Source organism: Tinamus guttatus, unplaced genomic scaffold (genome assembly GCF_059628265.1).
Source record: "Tinamus guttatus ecotype Peru unplaced genomic scaffold, ASM5962826v1 Tinamus_guttatus_pri_ptg000246l, whole genome shotgun sequence".
NCBI lineage: Eukaryota > Metazoa > Chordata > Aves > Tinamiformes > Tinamidae > Tinamus > Tinamus guttatus.
The window spans coordinates 9,184,859-9,201,394 of record NW_028288780.1 but is presented as its reverse complement, the minus strand read 5'-3'; the positions used below and the strand labels follow the sequence as shown (position 1 = coordinate 9,201,394).

General features: G+C 42.7%; 1 protein-coding gene across 1 annotated transcript; it reads right to left on the bottom strand.

Moving 5' to 3' along the window:
- Positions 1-3,984: 3,984 nt before the first annotated feature.
- MYOZ1 (myozenin 1) lies at positions 3,985-15,955 on the bottom strand. The gene is made up of 5 exons (XM_010224920.2): positions 15,880-15,955; positions 14,942-15,123; positions 7,582-7,816; positions 4,994-5,153; positions 3,985-4,216 (listed from the first exon to the last, which is right to left on the bottom strand). The coding sequence occupies exons 1-5, from the start codon at positions 15,953-15,955 to the stop codon at positions 3,985-3,987; spliced, it is 885 nt and encodes a 294-aa protein (XP_010223222.1).
- Between the last annotated feature and the right edge of the window lie 581 nt (positions 15,956-16,536).

Below are 16,536 nucleotides of genomic sequence, written 5' to 3'. Positions count from 1 at the left end.
TTTCCTGCACCTGTTCAAATGTCCAAAATAGAAGCATTCTCAGAAGGTCTTATTAGAAGACCAATAAAGAATAACTATTTGGGATTTGCACTAAAAGAATAATGTGTTTCTAAAATGTTTAATTGGAAGTACTTCCTTTTTCTAGTCTCCTCGCCTGCAAGCTGTTCTTTAGAAATGTCTTGAGAGACCCGTTCATTGTAATTGTGGGAAAAGAGTGGCATTTCTTGTTACAAAGGAGTTTTTTTTTTCTTAAGTAATGCGGTTTCCTGAAGGGAGTAGCAAACAAGAATGGGAACTGAAACAGAGTTTCTCCATTGCTAAGATTATATAGCCTTCAAGGGTATGCACAACCTGACAAATTAACTTAGCAGACAAAGGGAGAGTTTATATTTGAGAAATTGTTTATTAACCTGGTTGGAGTTTAGGTTGCCCTTAAGACCATCCTCTCAAAGTATTTTATGTAGTTCTGCACTGCGTGTGTTAATTTACAAAATATATGTATTTGAGCAAGTACTTGGACGCATTAGAACGTCAGGTGAGTTGTACTGCAAGCAGATTATGCTCAGAGAGATGACACTCGTATGTTAAATACATGCAGAGCAAGAGGTACTGCACAAAGGCACTGCTAATTAATTACAGTAGGTGGAGACGCTTTTACTAGTAAGATTTATGATGCCACGAATATAATTAACTCTGTCTCAAATCCCACATACTCAGCAGTTCACAAAAGTTGTCGGGGTTCCACAAAATGTGCGCTATCTCACTTCTGCCGTGTCGGCAAATTCTGGTAGGTTATCTGTGGTCCTCGTCCGGCACAACTCCAAGACAGAACAGGCAACTTGTCTCAACTAGTTTATAACCTGCAATTTGTGGATTTTGGCATAGAGGAGACTGCATATAAATGTATTTATGTGCTGTGAGCCAGCAGCCTGGCTTGCAGCCTTTGCTAATGTACATTCAAGGGAAATGAGCAGAAGTGCTGATGGACAGCTATGGACCCTGCATCTCCATAGAAGTGCTCGCTGCAGCTTTTTGTGCCACGGGGCAGTCCTTTCAAAGAGAGGCGTTTGCCAGACACCTGCGACAGTCAGTCTGCTGTGGAAGAAAACATATCCTTGTGGACAAGCTAGGCAGGAAAAAAAAATCAGTGAAATGAAGGTTCAAGCCTTACCAGCTGAGTCACTACTTCAGAGGGAGAGGCTGCCGCCTTTAGTCCATTTTGCTCCACGATAGAATAATCATGTTCAGGCTCTGGCTGTCTGACTGCTGCCATCTTGTACCAGAGAGAGAAATACATTTTAGGTAGTCACAGTATGATGAAAAAAAATAGAGAAAGCCCATATTCTGCTAATAGTCTGACACTGTTCCAAATTGTATGGCAAGAGAGTCACTAAGCCTAATGACAAAGCCATCTACTCTAATGCTCTGTCAATAACAACATCAAATGTAATCCCCAGATGTTAGTTTTATGAATTTTATCATCATCACCTATTGTCAAGCTGCTCATATGAGAGGGACAATTATGAGATGCCAAACTTTTGATTAGGGAATACATTGCAGTTAAAAGGAAAAAAAATCTGCATAACAGAGAAAAGCGTACCAGTTGTACCATTAGCTATGAAATATTTTATGCCTTCAGCTAGAACTTCAAGAAGATTTTTAAATACGTGAATCCCTATTTATGGATAATATTGCTGAGATTTATTAAACATCTCTCTTTTACATTAAAAAGTAGGCACTACTTTTTCACACATTTTCAATATGTCTTGTATTCTTTATCATATAAGTTGATTTACAATGACCATAATAGAATCATTTTAGAGCCTGGAAGCTGTGAGATAGTATTCATAAAAATAACAAGGTAAAAAAAAATACATAAGATAAAACAACTTCTGTTCTAAATGAGAGTTCTGGATGTCACAAAATCCTGTCCAGTCTGTTTTTGTTTGGTTGGTTTTGTTTTTGGACATTTTCTTGTATTTAACATCTATTAAACACATTTTTGGGTACTGCTTAGTAGTATAAATTTAATATCCAGTACATTAATATCCAGTCCTCTGTGAGGAGACTGTATTCTGCCTTTCCAAGAGGATGCACTGAATAATCTAGTAAATCTTTTCATCTCTAATAACTTAAAATCCTACTTAAAAGCAGTTAACTGAGTCTTTGGTCTGTTGTTCTCTGTGTGCCAGTATGTGAGGGAAATGCACTGTAATTAAATCTTTTAAGATCCTCTTGTTCCGAATATGTATAATTCTCTGTTGTAGGAGTCCACAACAAGTCAAAGGAAAACAAAGAGCAGGAGTGGTTATTTACTTTCTCTTAAATATTTGATCATTTTGGACAGACTTCTACCTTGCTTACAGTAGCTGCAAACCTCACTGAAATTAACAGAGTTGTGCCAAGTATTTTCAGGATAGAATTTGAATTACTCTTTTTTCTCACTTTTAACAATAATTTGAATAGTGACTAGATTAACATGTCTATGTTAGGTCATATGAACAGCAAGACAATATTCTGAATTGTTCTACAAAATGTACGGCTGGCTTTTCTGCTGGAAGAAGTAAAAGCACATAAATTCAACTTGACAGGCTTTGAGATTGAAAGTGTACTGGCAAAAGAAGAGCTATGTGCCTCATTAAGCAGATTTACCAAAACCAAAAGATCCTTCTAGCTTACAAGTATGAACTGTTGCCATATTAATAATTTGCAATGATGTAATACTAGTAAATATTCCAAGCACATGGCAGTTTCTAATTGCCATTTGGGGAGTGGGATAGTCAGGCACACGGATGAAACATTTTGTGCAATAGCACACTTTAAATCAGTGATAGCCCTGGGACTAAACTGAGTCCTTTGACCTGCCTGCTGGCCAGTGCTGCCTTCCTTGTGTACAGGAGCCCTGTAGCTTCACCACCTGAGAGTACTTCCCACCTTTTCCCATATGTTTAAGGACCTACTTCATTCTGTCTTTTGTTCTGTGCTTCAAGGGGTTTAAGTGATTGCTGTGCTTATAAATATTTGTAATTCCCAAACAATTTGATGTATGGGCCCTTAGGGCCCCAGCAGCCATGACCAGACAGCCCTGGAGCCTCCACCACTGCCTGCCAGGGCCCAGGAGCCCCATTTGAGCTCAGCCCTGGGCCTTCAGTTGTCCCCGAGCTGTGCTGCCCTTGTGACTGTCCGCAGCCCTGTCTCCTTGGGGAACCTGTGGCCCGTGCTGTAGGTAGCTGGTCTCTTGGATGCACCTTTTGCCTTCCAGGTTGGTTTATATGAAAAAAAAAAAAAATTGCTTGGGCTGTCACCTACTTCCCATTCTGGAGAACTAGGGAATCTCATGTGACAGTGAGATAGTTAGATGTCTGTTATTTCAACAGGCCAACATGCTATTTTCTGTCTTGTTACACGTTTGATCCTCTTTGAGTGCGTGTGTTATTCCTCTCTCCAATCTTGATTCCTCATGGTTTCATCAGCTTTGAGGTCTGTATCCAGGCCACCTTGTTTATAGCTGCCTATCTTCTGACCATCCCTATCAGCCCTGGCTCTTTCTTCCCAAGCTAACAGCCTGCCTGTGGAATTTGAGCTTTTGTTATTACTGATGCCCAAACTGATTCAGCAGCACTTTCTTTAAAAGAGAAGAACAGACTTTTTTTTTTTTTCTCTTGGTGCTTTATTACTTGTAATATATGATGAAACAGATTTATTATTGAGCAGACAGTCAGCATTTAGCGTCTCTAAACAGAAAAAATACACTTCCCAATTTTGCCCTTTTCTGCCCTGGTGAATGTAAAGCTCCCTTCCCTCAAACTGTTTCTGATATGGATTAACACCACAGCAAGGATAAGTTTAGAACCTCTTAGGAGCTTGTCTGGATTAAGAGCAAAATGAGGAAGGACTAGAGTTGCATTTTTCAGCTCCCTGCCATTATTTTACAAATAGACAGGGCTGAGAAAAAAGGAAAAGAAAGACCGAGGGACCAGGGATTTATAGCTCTTCTGTTTCACCACTCCTTGGCACGTTGACCTCAATATGGTAATCAGAGGAGTCTCCTGAAGCCATCCAGGGTATTGGAGTTCTGTTGAAGGAGGGTCTGTTGCTGAAATTCTGGTTGTATAACATGATAGATTCTGGAAGCAAAGGGCCAATCTCAAACTGAGGCACTTTGAAGGTCATCCGTTTGGCTGCTTTCTCATAGCCCCCATAAGGCATGGCAGTCCTGGCATAGGGAACAAACGACATTAGCGCGCAGGGCATGGTTGAAGAATGGGATTTAGAAACTGTACCAAACTAATTTTCACCAGTGTTGCTGTGTCACTGACTAAGATACTGTATCCAAGAACCTACGCACCTCTACTGCCTATGTGCTCTGCTCCCATGCACTGCCCGCAGCCCCGCCACGTGATTCTCCGTGACACCGTCCGCCTCCCGCACCTATCCGTGCCCCACACGTGCAGGAGGCAGGGGCTCTGCCATTGCAGAGAGCAGTGCGATTTGGTTTGTCCTGTGTCCCAGTGTTCTGAGGCCATGGACAAACGTAGGGGTTAACAGAAAGTTGTTGTTGCACAAGAAATATCTTTATAACTCTTTTTGTTTTTTATCAGAAGGGTCCGGAAGTGCCTGATTCTTAGCTGAAATAATGTGAGATAGATGGCTTCTGATCACAAGCATTTTTCCCTGAACTCCTGAACTTGAGGATATAAGCAGCAATAAACAGTGGCAAGCAAATCTTTCTCGATCAAAGGAATGAGAAATAGGATTAAAGTCATGTTATCCTGCTGTGTAAGTTTCATATCTATAAGCTGAATTCACATCTCTAGCTTGTAATGTAGTTTCTTTTTGTAAGCCTTCAAAATTTAATCCACAGGAGACTGATAAGCAAAAGGACATATCTCTAAAACTTATTTACACTGCTTTAGACAAAGACAGGGGGGTGCTGTTTAGGGATGTGTTTCTTATGCAAAATAAATTGAATTAAATATCCAAGTAGGCTTACCTATTAAAAGACTTGTAGTGGGGGAGATCAGCTTTGGGACCATATGACAGTAAGTCAATGGTGAAGTGACATTTGTCCTGAGGGCTGATACCCATTGCTCGCTCCCAGGGGGAGATGTAAGTTTTAAAGATTGCGACTTTTTTCCCTCCTGATTTGCCATCTGTAAACAGAGGAAAGAAAATCATTCTACTCAGACACACTCCCAATACATCACCTTTCTGTACTGTGCTCCTGAGGGTGAGGCAAGAGCTTTGTCTCCTGATGCTCCAGCTTCCAAACCCAGTTCTAGTATTTACAGCTTTTTTCTTAAAAGAGACTGTGTTGTGGGCCGCTTCCATGCTCATCCACAGAAGCATGTGTACCACAGTCTGAAAGCTACTGATCCATGAATTTGCGCTAGCGCATATATCTGAAAGCTAATTTTTCATTGTTCCATCTGGTTGCTCTTCCCCTAAGAAGAAATGTCCTTAGTCCACCATCTCTTCCACTACCTCAGGGAAAGCTTTTATGCAAGCTAAAATGCTCTCTAATTTCAGAATTAACTTTTTCTTTCCCTGCCCGCTGTGCGCATAAGCCCTCTCTCCCTGCAAACCTCACCATCAGAGGGGCAAAGCAAGTCCTGACTTTAAACATTGCAGAAACAGACTCAAACTTTGCAGTTGACACTTCTCTGCCTGATCAAACTAAAACCTTTAACACTCATATTTCAGGACATTTGCACCCATAACCATGTTTGCTTTCTCAGGAGTCTGTTCGTGAATATTTTAAAGTTACCTTCTCTCATGTGTGAATATTTTTATAAGTTGGTGTTTTCTTTGTAGTTACATGACTGAACACTCTTACTTTCCCCTCCTCATCCAGGATGCCATAGGCAAGTCTGGCTCGAACACCTCAGGACTGACTAAGGGTTGTTTGAATATCTGTTTGGAGATCTGGTATCTGTGCAAGTTAAAGTCCTGTCAGTGACAGAGCTGCAGTTGTTGCCTTTAAGCCAAATGCTTGACTGCCAGAAATTTTAGGCTGTTTTCTGGCCACCTCATGAATTCAGAGGGTTGCCTTAGACAAGCATTTTCATTCTATATGCTTTATTTTTTTTCCAGTTGTGCCTACTACTATCTTGCCAATAAGAGTGCTGGTTGTGTAGTGATGGTAGCAGCACACTGTCAGGACTCCCATCCTCCAGAAATCTTAGGCTGCAGAGTGCTCCTTTCCCACCAGGGACTTCTAGGTTGAGGTGAGACAGCAGTCAGTGGAGTTAGTCGACATTCTGGGGCTTTTGTGACTACAGCTTGCACAGAAGGCAAGGCTCTGTGAAGTAAGTGGCAATGTATGAGCACTAATAGTTTTATCTGAAACTTTACTGCATCTTCTTTCTTGGCCTTGCTTATTTTCTTAAGTTTTGGTTTCAGAAAATTACAGACATACAAAAAAATCTAATTTTCATAAAAAGAAAAAAAGAAGAGCAAAACCATCACCCCTTTCTGAGTGAAGGATGTAAAATAAGTACTTTAGAAGTAAATTGATTGCTAGGGTTGGAAGATAAAATAGTTGTATCCATCTCTGTAGTAAACACTGTAGAATAGTGTTTATTCTCCTTCTCCCTGCACACAGAAAAAGGATAACAGTAGAGAAAAATCACCTTTAAGAGACATAGTCAACACAAACTTCTTTTTCACAGTGATATTCAGAAAAACTTGCAATTAGTTTTATACAAAATGTACATTTGTTCAGAATGTAAATGAAAATCATGGATTTTACAAGTAATTTAAGGTAGCTAGCTGTTCATTTAATGTAGCTCTGCCCAGTTCCAATGCAAATTTGCCTTTTTTTTTAAATCCCACAGGAATTATTAAAATAACTATTCCTTTAATAAGAAATATTTAAATGACTCAGAATTATAATCCAGTATCACCTACCTATAATGACACCTCAAAAAGAGGATGTCAGCCTGATCCTATTACTAGGGATTTGTTTCCAGAGCTTTCTGTCCAAATTAAATTGAGGATAAAATTAAGCAAGGACTAAATTTAAAGAAAAATATTATCCCTCATAAAGATATTGGTTCAATTGACTAGTGAGGATTACCAGATAATGTTTAGAAATATTGCTCTTTACTTCTGAAGATTATCCAAGAAATGATGTTCCTTCAGGCGAAAACTTTGATTTGAAATTAGGAGCCATACACCCAGACTGGTGTGCCGGATCAGGCTAATGGGCTGAAGAGCTGCTGTGACTGCTGCATAGAGTCACAGAACTGGTCACTGTGGAACCCTTCAGAAGAAAAGGGGGCACCCCATGTTGTATAACGTGCAGTACCAGCACAGTGTTACGTCAACCTGAAGAGCTCAAGAATTCAGAAGAGCTCAGAAACTCCCAGAATTTCTTTGGTTCAGCCAAGACTGCGAATAAGCCACACAGACATGCAAACAGAACCCTCAAGCCAAAGGACATTCAACTTTTCTTGGTTTTGAAGCTGAGCTTAGTTTGGAAGCACTGAGGTTTTAACCAAATTAATTTATCTGTCCCTAAGAGTAAGATTGGCCCAAGCTAGTTTTATCTAGTTTTTATTCTTGCAGAGAGATACTTGCCTTTGTCTGCACCATCGCCTCCTTCTCCACCGCTTCCAGCCGATTCCCCGGCATGATCCCCTTCACCGTCCCCATGGGCTCCTTTGCTCCCAGGCCTGGGAGGAACTGGGGGATAGTGGTGCTTGCCGGAGCCGTGCTGCCCTGCTGCTACTCCTCCTACCATGCGCCCGTGGGCATAGCCATGAGCATCTCCCCCGTAGTGCCCTCCTGAGGGGATGAACCTCTGAAAGTGATCCTGGAGCAAGAGAAGAGAATGTGGGAATCACTAATCCATTTCCATTTGCAGGCATGCCTCAGAACGTGCGTTCCCGACTCCCCAGCTCTTCCCAGACTCATGCCTCAATTGCAAAGCCAGTGGCAGAACAGCACAGGTTATTCCCTCCATGCAGTATAGAAGCAGTTATGGAACAGCAGCAAGGGCAACGCAAGGTCACTTTTTAGTGGGTGCCTCAGTCATTTTCTGATGAGGCTGGGAGGAGAGGGGTCAGTACTGTCCCCAGCAGAGATGAGGAGGTAGGGAGAGGCAGTACCTGCCAAAGCAGGTAGAGATCCAACCTGGCACACGTTACCAAAGCTCTGGGAAAGCAAGCAGATAAGAGAGCAGGTGTTTCATGCCAAGGTCAAGATAGCCCAGCAGAATCAACTGGGTTAGAGCTCAGCAAGTAAGGGCTACAGGGCCTCAAAGGCCCTGTGAAACCCTGAGAGGTGATTGTCACTACATCAGTTTTCCCTATCTGCGAAGGTCTGTATGGAGAGAGGTATTTACACATTGAGAAAGACTGAAGAGATAGCAGCAATGAAAGACTTTCTTGAGACCACGAGAGGATGAACAACAGAAAGGGGGAATTTTATTTTTAGCAGTATGTGCCCTGACAATGCAAATTTAACCCCTAATAGGGCAAGAGAGAAAGCTGTATCCATCAGAAAAGTAAAGCTCATCTTACTGTCCAGGCTGCCTGTTTGCCCTAGTTCAGGCTGGAGGGGACAGTCCCTGCAGTACATAGTGCAGGAGCAAATTGTCGGTGATTATTTTATAGACTCTATGGTGCCAGCACAGGGCCTTATTTTTGCACAAGGCATTTTTAATAAATGTTTCCATGGAACAGACAGCAATATAATGTTTACAGAAAACAAACATGTTTTATGTGTTGGGCACCAGTGAACTCCTATTAAAGATATAAACATCTCAGGCATTACATCCCACGTGGCTGTGTAACACAAGTCGTGTAGAGCATGTATTGCATATAGTCTTTCCTGCTGGATGGGATGATTGGTTATAGGCACACTCAAAAGTATCAGAGAAATACAGCTGAAGCTGAACGAATCTGTGGTTTCCCATGCTGTAATTGTGTCAGTTCTTCTCATGCAGTCAGTGGGAGGCCAGTCCCAGAGGCCTCAACGGGTTAAAGCTTTCTCAGGGCTCTTACACCTAGTACAGTTCGCAATAAGAAGATTTCCAGGCTGTAAACAGGCTTCCAAGGCCAGCTGTTGGGTCAGCTAAAAATAGATGAGACGTGAAAACCCTGCAAGGCTCAAGGCAGAATTATCTAACTGTGCTCCGTGTGTCTCCAGCAACAGTGTCCAGGGTTTCACGGCAGGTCACCGGGCTGCAGCCCAGGCTTGGAGCCAGCAGCAGGCTGAGGCGGCAGAGCCGCTGCCCCCAGGGCTCTAGGGACTCTCTGTCCTTTTCCTGGCTGTAGGGAATTCCCTTTTTAGGAGTGGGGAGATAGTGTTCCCCTGAATGTCAGGAAGCACTGAGAAAGGAGATGGCTGTGAGCATGAAGCTGGAGCTCTACCCAGGAGCTAGCTGGCTGATTTTTTCAGCTGGGCATCAGAGGCTGTGTAACAGTAGAAAAGCAAACTGGAACATGTTTTTGGGGGTTGTAGGGATCAGAATGAGCCCATCTCCGCAGGTTGCTGTATATGCAAGGTTAATGCACGGACTTATTTGCCTCTCCACAGCTCAGTAATTTCAGAACAGGATTTGCATCTGTTTTCCTTCAAGTTTCACCTACGCTGTTTGACCTTCTTGCAAATCAAATGCTTATTTGTCTTTTCCTATGCTTACTAACATGCAGTCTCCCTCGAAAAACATCATGAAACATGAGCATAATGTGATTACAGTAAAAAGGGCTGGTTTGATTTTATGCACAGCAGTATTTGATGTGGCCGGGAAGGGGCATTATTGTCTTGTCTTATTTTAAATTGTGATATTATCACTAAGTGGGAGTGAAGTTTCTCTGAAATACAAAGTTTGCCTCAGGAAAGCCAGACTTAAATCCTGTTTAGGTGGAAATGAAGTTAGCTTGATGGGTCTCAGCCTGATTCATGATACACTGAGAAAACATCAGCAGACCTCTCCATTCAGACACTGATACCCATTTGCTGTGCAGTACCACTGGTCCACTCAGCTGCTAGAATTAGAATCTCTTTTTAATTAGTTTTGAATGCCACAGTAGATTGTCTGAGCTCAAACTTACAGGGGAGTCTTAACAGGAGGCGAAGGCTGGTTTGTCTTTTTGAGATCTTGACTCTTGGAGAACTCTAAACAGCTCACTCCAAGAGAGCAGAGCTCAGGACAGGCAGCCTCCAGCAGGAGTCTGGATGTAGCCAAAGCTGGGTAAGGGCAGCTACATGTTTGTGCCTAGAGCAGGCCTGGGCCCGATGTGTTTAATGGGAAATGTGTTGTACCCTTGAGAGGAATGTGTTGCCTGGGTCTTTGCAAACGGAATGTGGTGCTTTTACTGATACACCTGTTCACATCACAAAACCCAGCATCCCATGTAGTTTTGTTTGCAGTCCCAAGAGAGAAGCTGAAGAGCAGCTGAAGATGCAGATTCCTTCTCCTCTTGTCCCGAAAGCAGCTCCCACAGCCCTGCAGGGTAAGGTCTGCCCTCACCGTGTGTTGCTGGAGCAGAGGAGGTTCTCAGGCCCTGGGCATCCCTGTACCCATTCTAACAAGAGAAGAGTTGTGGCAATTCTTATGCTGCACAGTCCTCTGGACTGGCTAGATAAATTGACCCATGTGTCTTTGAAGTCCTTGGCCCTCACAAGATCCTGATCCCACAAACTGAGAGCCTAGATCAGATGAATTCTGAATTTTCTGGGGCTGCTCTCTGTGTCACACAAAAAATAGCTGATGAAAGATGATCCACCAACAGAGCTGGGATCTCTGAGTATCTCCAGGCCCTGACGTCACTGCAGGCAGTCCCCAAGCAGAGACATTGTGTGCTCCCTCACTGCTCCTTTCTCTACCCCAAGGAGAATGATTGAGACCACCAAATGTGTTTCTATTTCCGCCTCACTGATGAAGAACTTCCCAAAAGCTTGATGCCTGTGAGGTTACTAACACTTCTGAAGTTACTGTGACTCCCTCCCCTCAGCAGCAGCCGCTGAGATACTTCTTAATGGCAGGATGGGGGATATGAAAGTCAAGCATTGAGATAAGGGAGAGGAGAAATGACTGCATGAGACTGCTTGTTGTTTTTCTAAAAGAAATAGGGTGAAGGGATGCCCCTGTCTCCTTCATTTGAATTTGCACAGCCTTTAACTCATGGTTCACATTAAAAAAATGAAAATAAGAAGTGCCTCTATGTCTCTGTGCCTGAGTCTACCAGTCTGAAAGAGAATTTTCATCTAATACTACACAAAAATTATTTATCTCATATACTCTATATCATCCTTGAAGTATTCTCTTTTTGGTTAAACAAATTGAAGCTTTGCCTCCGCTCAGGGCAAAGTTTTCTCACAGTGCTTCATCAAAACTCTGTGGAGAAATGCTTAACCTTCGCTGTCATTCTCATTTCCACACCAATCACTTCTTGAGTAAGAAGGCATCAGGCTTCGTGTTCACTTCTCTTGGATGTAGGTGGAACTCTCACTCTTCTGCAGGATGGCAGGTCTTATTTCATTCAAAGGTTTCCATCTCGACTCACTAAATCCACTTAGGTCAAGACCTGAGAGTCTTGCATATCTCAGTTTGTGGTCCTCCTTTTCAAGGGTTTCAAGAGATTTAGTCTTCACTGCAGAACAGGCTTTCTAGGAATAGTGCTTAACATTTGCCCTTTAGTCCTATCTCCAGTGATCTTCCCAGTGCTGCTGCTGGAAAGGTTGAGGGGCGAGCAGAGCCGTCAGTGCACTCCTGTGCCTTAAACCAAGTAGCCACATGACAAGATCTTCCACTCCTCCATGCTTACTCTTTACTGTATAAATTATATCACGTTTCACTGTTTAGTGTGTCAGAGCCTTGGGGCACAGTATTTGGGTGCTTCTGTCTGCTAAGCACTGGTTTGGGCTCTGTACTACAACCGCTTCCGTTTGTGTCCTTCCCCCCTGCCTACTCTGTCATGTTCTCTGCTTGTTCAGCAGCAAAAGAAATAGAGGTTTATGTCCATAGGATCATTATTCAGTTCTTTAACTTGCTTTTACTTCTCAGGTGCTGTTTCACATTTGGTCTCTTACTCTGATCTGAAGAGACTGCCTGACCCGAAGTCCAGCAGAAACCACTTGCCAGCACATGTCCAGCTTGGTCCATGCAAGTGCTGCCAGGACATGAGAACTGCTTTCATTTTAGCTTGTTGGCTAGTCTGAGGATTTATCAGGATTTTTGGTGCAGCACTGCTAATAATTGTCACTTACGGTATCGGTTGTTCCACCTTCCTAATAGTCTTAAATTAAAATATGGTAGATAAAGCAGAAAGAAAGAAAAGAAAAAAAAAAAAAGGATGATAATCTATCTAGATGGAAGCCTTTCTATAAACTGTTTCCTGCATGTTACTCAAATCAGGTCAAAGATTTTGACGATCAGAACAGACTGTTTATTTTTAAGATTTCCCTCTGGAAGAAACCCAGCATAACAGAGGTAACAGAAAAGCACAACCATGTTTTTGTTTTTGAGCATTTGCATTACACAATGATAGGCAGGAAGGTCTTGCGCAGGGGGTTCCCAAAGCAGGGGTTGGACCGTGAGTGGAATTATGGCAATGAGTGGGGTTGTATGGCTAAAAAATATGCAGTTTCACGTGATTTTGACATATTTCAGGCTAAAGAAATGTATCATTATCAAGTGGAGAAAAAGTCTCTGAATTGCTTAGCTAATTGCTAAACAGAAAAAAAGAAGGAAGAGAAGAGAAGGAGAAGAAAAGAAAAGAAAAGAAAAGAAAAGAAAAGAAAAGAAAAGAAAAGAAAAGAAAAGAAAAGAAAAGAAAAGAAAAGAAAAGAAAAGAAAAGAAGAAAGGAAGAGAAAAGAGAAAAGAAAAATTTCAGATGCAGAGAAAATACCCAACCCCACCCTGTGATACTGGATAATTAATTGATCTACACAGTTTAGTTTCAATCTGTTAAATGAACATAGTAATTTCCTTCCTGCTAAGGCTGATCAGATGCTACAGTAGTACAACACACAGCACGTAGGGTTTTGTATTAGTCTTTAGACAGTAATAAATTGCACCTCACAGCTCCCTAGTGAGGTTGATAAAAATTCCAGAGACGTGCAGAGTACCCATGTTCTTCCACTTGGAGGCACATCCTGGGATAAGGAGAAGTCCCTTTGCTGATTTATCCTCACTAGCCAGAGCCCAGCAAAGCTCTCCAATGTGACACCAAACAGGGAGGACAGCGCATGAACTTTCCTCACTTGGTTTGCTGAAAGTCTCAAACTCAGCCTTCCCTGAAAACAACTCCTTGTACTGTATATTTCCAAGGGAAAAAGACAATATTGAAGAACCTGAGTCACAGTTTCTGTCTTTCGCGTGGGGCTGTCGCATTCATGCACACATAACGTATGGGTTTTCTCTGCTAGAAGTAAGGAGAGTGATCTGATCATCCAGTGTGGCTCTTTGGGAGCGGGAAAAGTAGGAGAAGCAGGAGGGTGGATCGATGACGTGGGGCCCCAGAGATCTGTTCCTTTTGGTGGAAGTTTTATGGCTCCAGCACAGGCTAGTCTGGGAGCCTTTAACTGGCATGAACTTAATTTTAATAACCTTTTTCTTTGTCCTGTTTTTATATCAGTTCTATTTTGCTCTTCTATTGTTTTTGTTGTTATTTGGGAAAAGAATCAATCTATCTGTACTCCATAACAGTCCTTTCTTGCCCTCTTTTGCTAAATTTGTCCAAAGAATTTTCTTAGACATCTAAGAAATCCATGATGTAAAAGCAGAAAACACCAACCAGTTTTAAATCCCTCCAAGGTCCCACAGTCTCAAAGGCACAAGCGCTCCTTTGGACTGGGGAGAAAAGGATGTGAAAATGAAGTGGAAGAAGCAAGTAACTGGAAATAGCAGTAGGAATTCTGTGCTCTGCCGTTAGCTTTCTCCTTCACTTTCCCATTTGAGCCCCCCTTTCTGCATCATGATCTGAGCATGAAGGAGAAGAATAGAGGGGAACAGCGATTGCAAATATTGCAATCCAAAGCCCTTTCTGAAGAAGCTGGTTTAGTGCTGCCCTGACAGTTTGGAAGAAAACAGTGAGGCCACTGAGGTACTGCTGTTACCTGCCCAGGAACAAGCAGCTTTCCAAGAAGACAGGTCAGTTACTGTGATTGCTCAGCTGTTCCTCTCACTGCTCTGCCTGCCAGCAAAAGTGCTAATTCGTGCTGGCTGTGGTGACAAGAACAGTTATCCACGAGGCAGTGGACACAGCCCGGTGGAGTCCTTGGACTGAGCACACCAGGCAGCCAGCACGTGGTAAAAATTTTGTCTGTGGTCCTGCTGAACTGGCCCCAAGCAAGGGCAGTGCAGCAGACCAAGCTCTTCCTGCACTAACTGATGGAGATCCTGCATTAATGGTATTTGTACCACAAACACAGAGAAAAGATAGACCTGCAAGTGAAACATTGGTGCGTTTAAAAGCAGAGCTTTTAAACAGAGCTTTAAAAACAGAGCTTTTAAAGCTGCTGTTTGGAGACCCTGCCATATAGCAAAGCCACACAGAAAATACTAGATTTGTTAGAGCCTTTTCCAAATGCCCATATTCATTTGTTTACAGCAAAGCATCCTACAGTCTTGTGCAAAGAACTGGAGTGATCTTCCAGAATAAAGGGAGAGATTCACTGCAGAAACCACATGGAGTGATTGCCAGGCAAAAAACAAACACAACTTCTAGCAAATTAAGATATTTCAGTGTCAGTAGTGGTTTTTGTGCAGATTTTCATATATGGAAGTTCTTGCAGAGTTGAAGATCATAGGTTCTCCCTATTCACTCAGTATTGGATTTTAAACTCATGTAATCTTGCAGTGGATCCTCAACACACACACATTCCCAGAGGAGTGTCCTCCTCTCCCCTAGGGCAGGGCAGGGCAGAGTTTAGGTACCTTTCACTCTTCTCAGCAAAGCAACTTCTCAGTTTCAATCTCCAACCTACCACAGAATTGTCGATGAAGGCGTCGGGGTTATTCTCGTAAATGAACTTCTCCACCCGCAGCTGACGTAGTTTGAACATCTTGGATCCTTTGTTAGTGAGGAGAGAAAGCTCCTCCAGCATCACATCTCGGGGGATGCTGATCTTCTTGCCCAGGTTCAGCTTGGACACCTCCTGCGGCATGTCTACAAGACACGGCACATGGGACACCTCAGGGATACTCTAGTTCACATGTCTTGCCTATTGCTTCCCAGCATCAGAGTCTTCAAAGCAGCCAAATACTCTTCTAAATTATTTTTTTTAGGAAGCAACCTATGCACCAAATTTCTTGCAGTTACAACAGTTTGGAGAGAGATAGGTGAAATTAACTCTGGATTGCAATCGAGGCAAATCCACACAGACAGGAATTACGTAAGGGTGGAGCTAGATGCACGAACCCCATGTGTTAATACCTCAGTGAGAGCAGTGGGATTGCCCAGTATTGCCTCAGTGCCCCTGGCTTGTCAGGTTACCATCCCGTGCTCCTTGGGATTCTGGAGTTAGATGAGTGACAGTCAGCTCTTTGAGCAGTGCTGACAAATAATAAACATAGACAATCCTGGGATCTTTTGGTTTAAATATTGTCCTGAAGCCATGGCAGAATGTATTGTTACTATATATTTCCATTCACACTGGTGTGCATCCAGAATAATGCCTCAGGAGAAGGTTGGTTTACAAAGTGTAATCTAGACTAGACTTCGACCAGAATATGCGATTCTTTTGAAAGACGAAATTCAAAATATGATATCGTTAGAGGCCAAACTTTGGTAGTGGTGGCCCTGCCTCCTGGGGTGTTCACTGAAGTCTTTCTCTGGGACTCAGCTGGAAGGAGCGTGAGATTTTACAAGCTGAAATTCCAATTGAAATTCGAACAATTCTTACATAAGCAGATTGCATCTTACCTTCGTGTGTCAGCTTCCCAATGAGCTTAGTGGACTTTTTCCTTTTGGCAGGAGCAGGAGTCCCTGCTAGGGGCATTCCCAAAAAGGCTTCTCTGCTTTCCTCTAAGCATACAGAAGGAAATGGAGAATGAAACACCGGATAGGTCTCTCTTGCTCATCTACAGCTAAGAGACACATGGTCTTCGTTTCACGTGCAGATTCCTTTCCTTCTCTCCCACATGAAAGGGAATCGTCCCAGTATCATCCTGTCTGGGTCATCCCAGATAGAATATCAGCACCAAGCCCTTGCCATGCTCTATGGAGACTTCATATTACACCACAACTATGGCAGCAGATCCCAGCAGAAGCACTGCCATCCAAAACAGACACTTTAATTGCAGCACAGCGATCTCCCGGCACCCATGTATGCCATGATGGTGCTGTGTTATCATGTTGTGCTGCCGTGTAGAATGTCAGCTTGGAAAATTGCTCTGTCATGACTAATGTCATTGTAAAACCATGTGGATAGCATGAGGTAATGCATGTTCTTTTATAATGGTGTTGAGTCGGCCCATGAATTATGTGGGAGCATTTTAAATAATGTGCATACTTGGTTTAGATGTTTGAATAGTCCTGTTAGAACTGGAATAGCTCCTCAGAAACCCATCAGGCTGCATA

Bases quoted from the DNA above. Each gene is read 5' to 3' on its own strand.
- MYOZ1 (XM_010224920.2), bottom strand. From the start codon at position 15,955: ATGCCCCTAGCAGGGACTCCTGCTCCTGCCAAAAGGAAAAAGTCCACT. The intron at 5,154-7,581 runs GCAAGTATCTCT...CTCTGTTTACAG, and splicing joins AGGCGATGGTGCAGACAAAG to ATGGCAAATCAGGAGGGAAA. The intron at 4,217-4,993 runs GTAAGCCTACTT...TCCCTATGCCAG, and splicing joins CACTACAAGTCTTTTAATAG to GACTGCCATGCCTTATGGGG.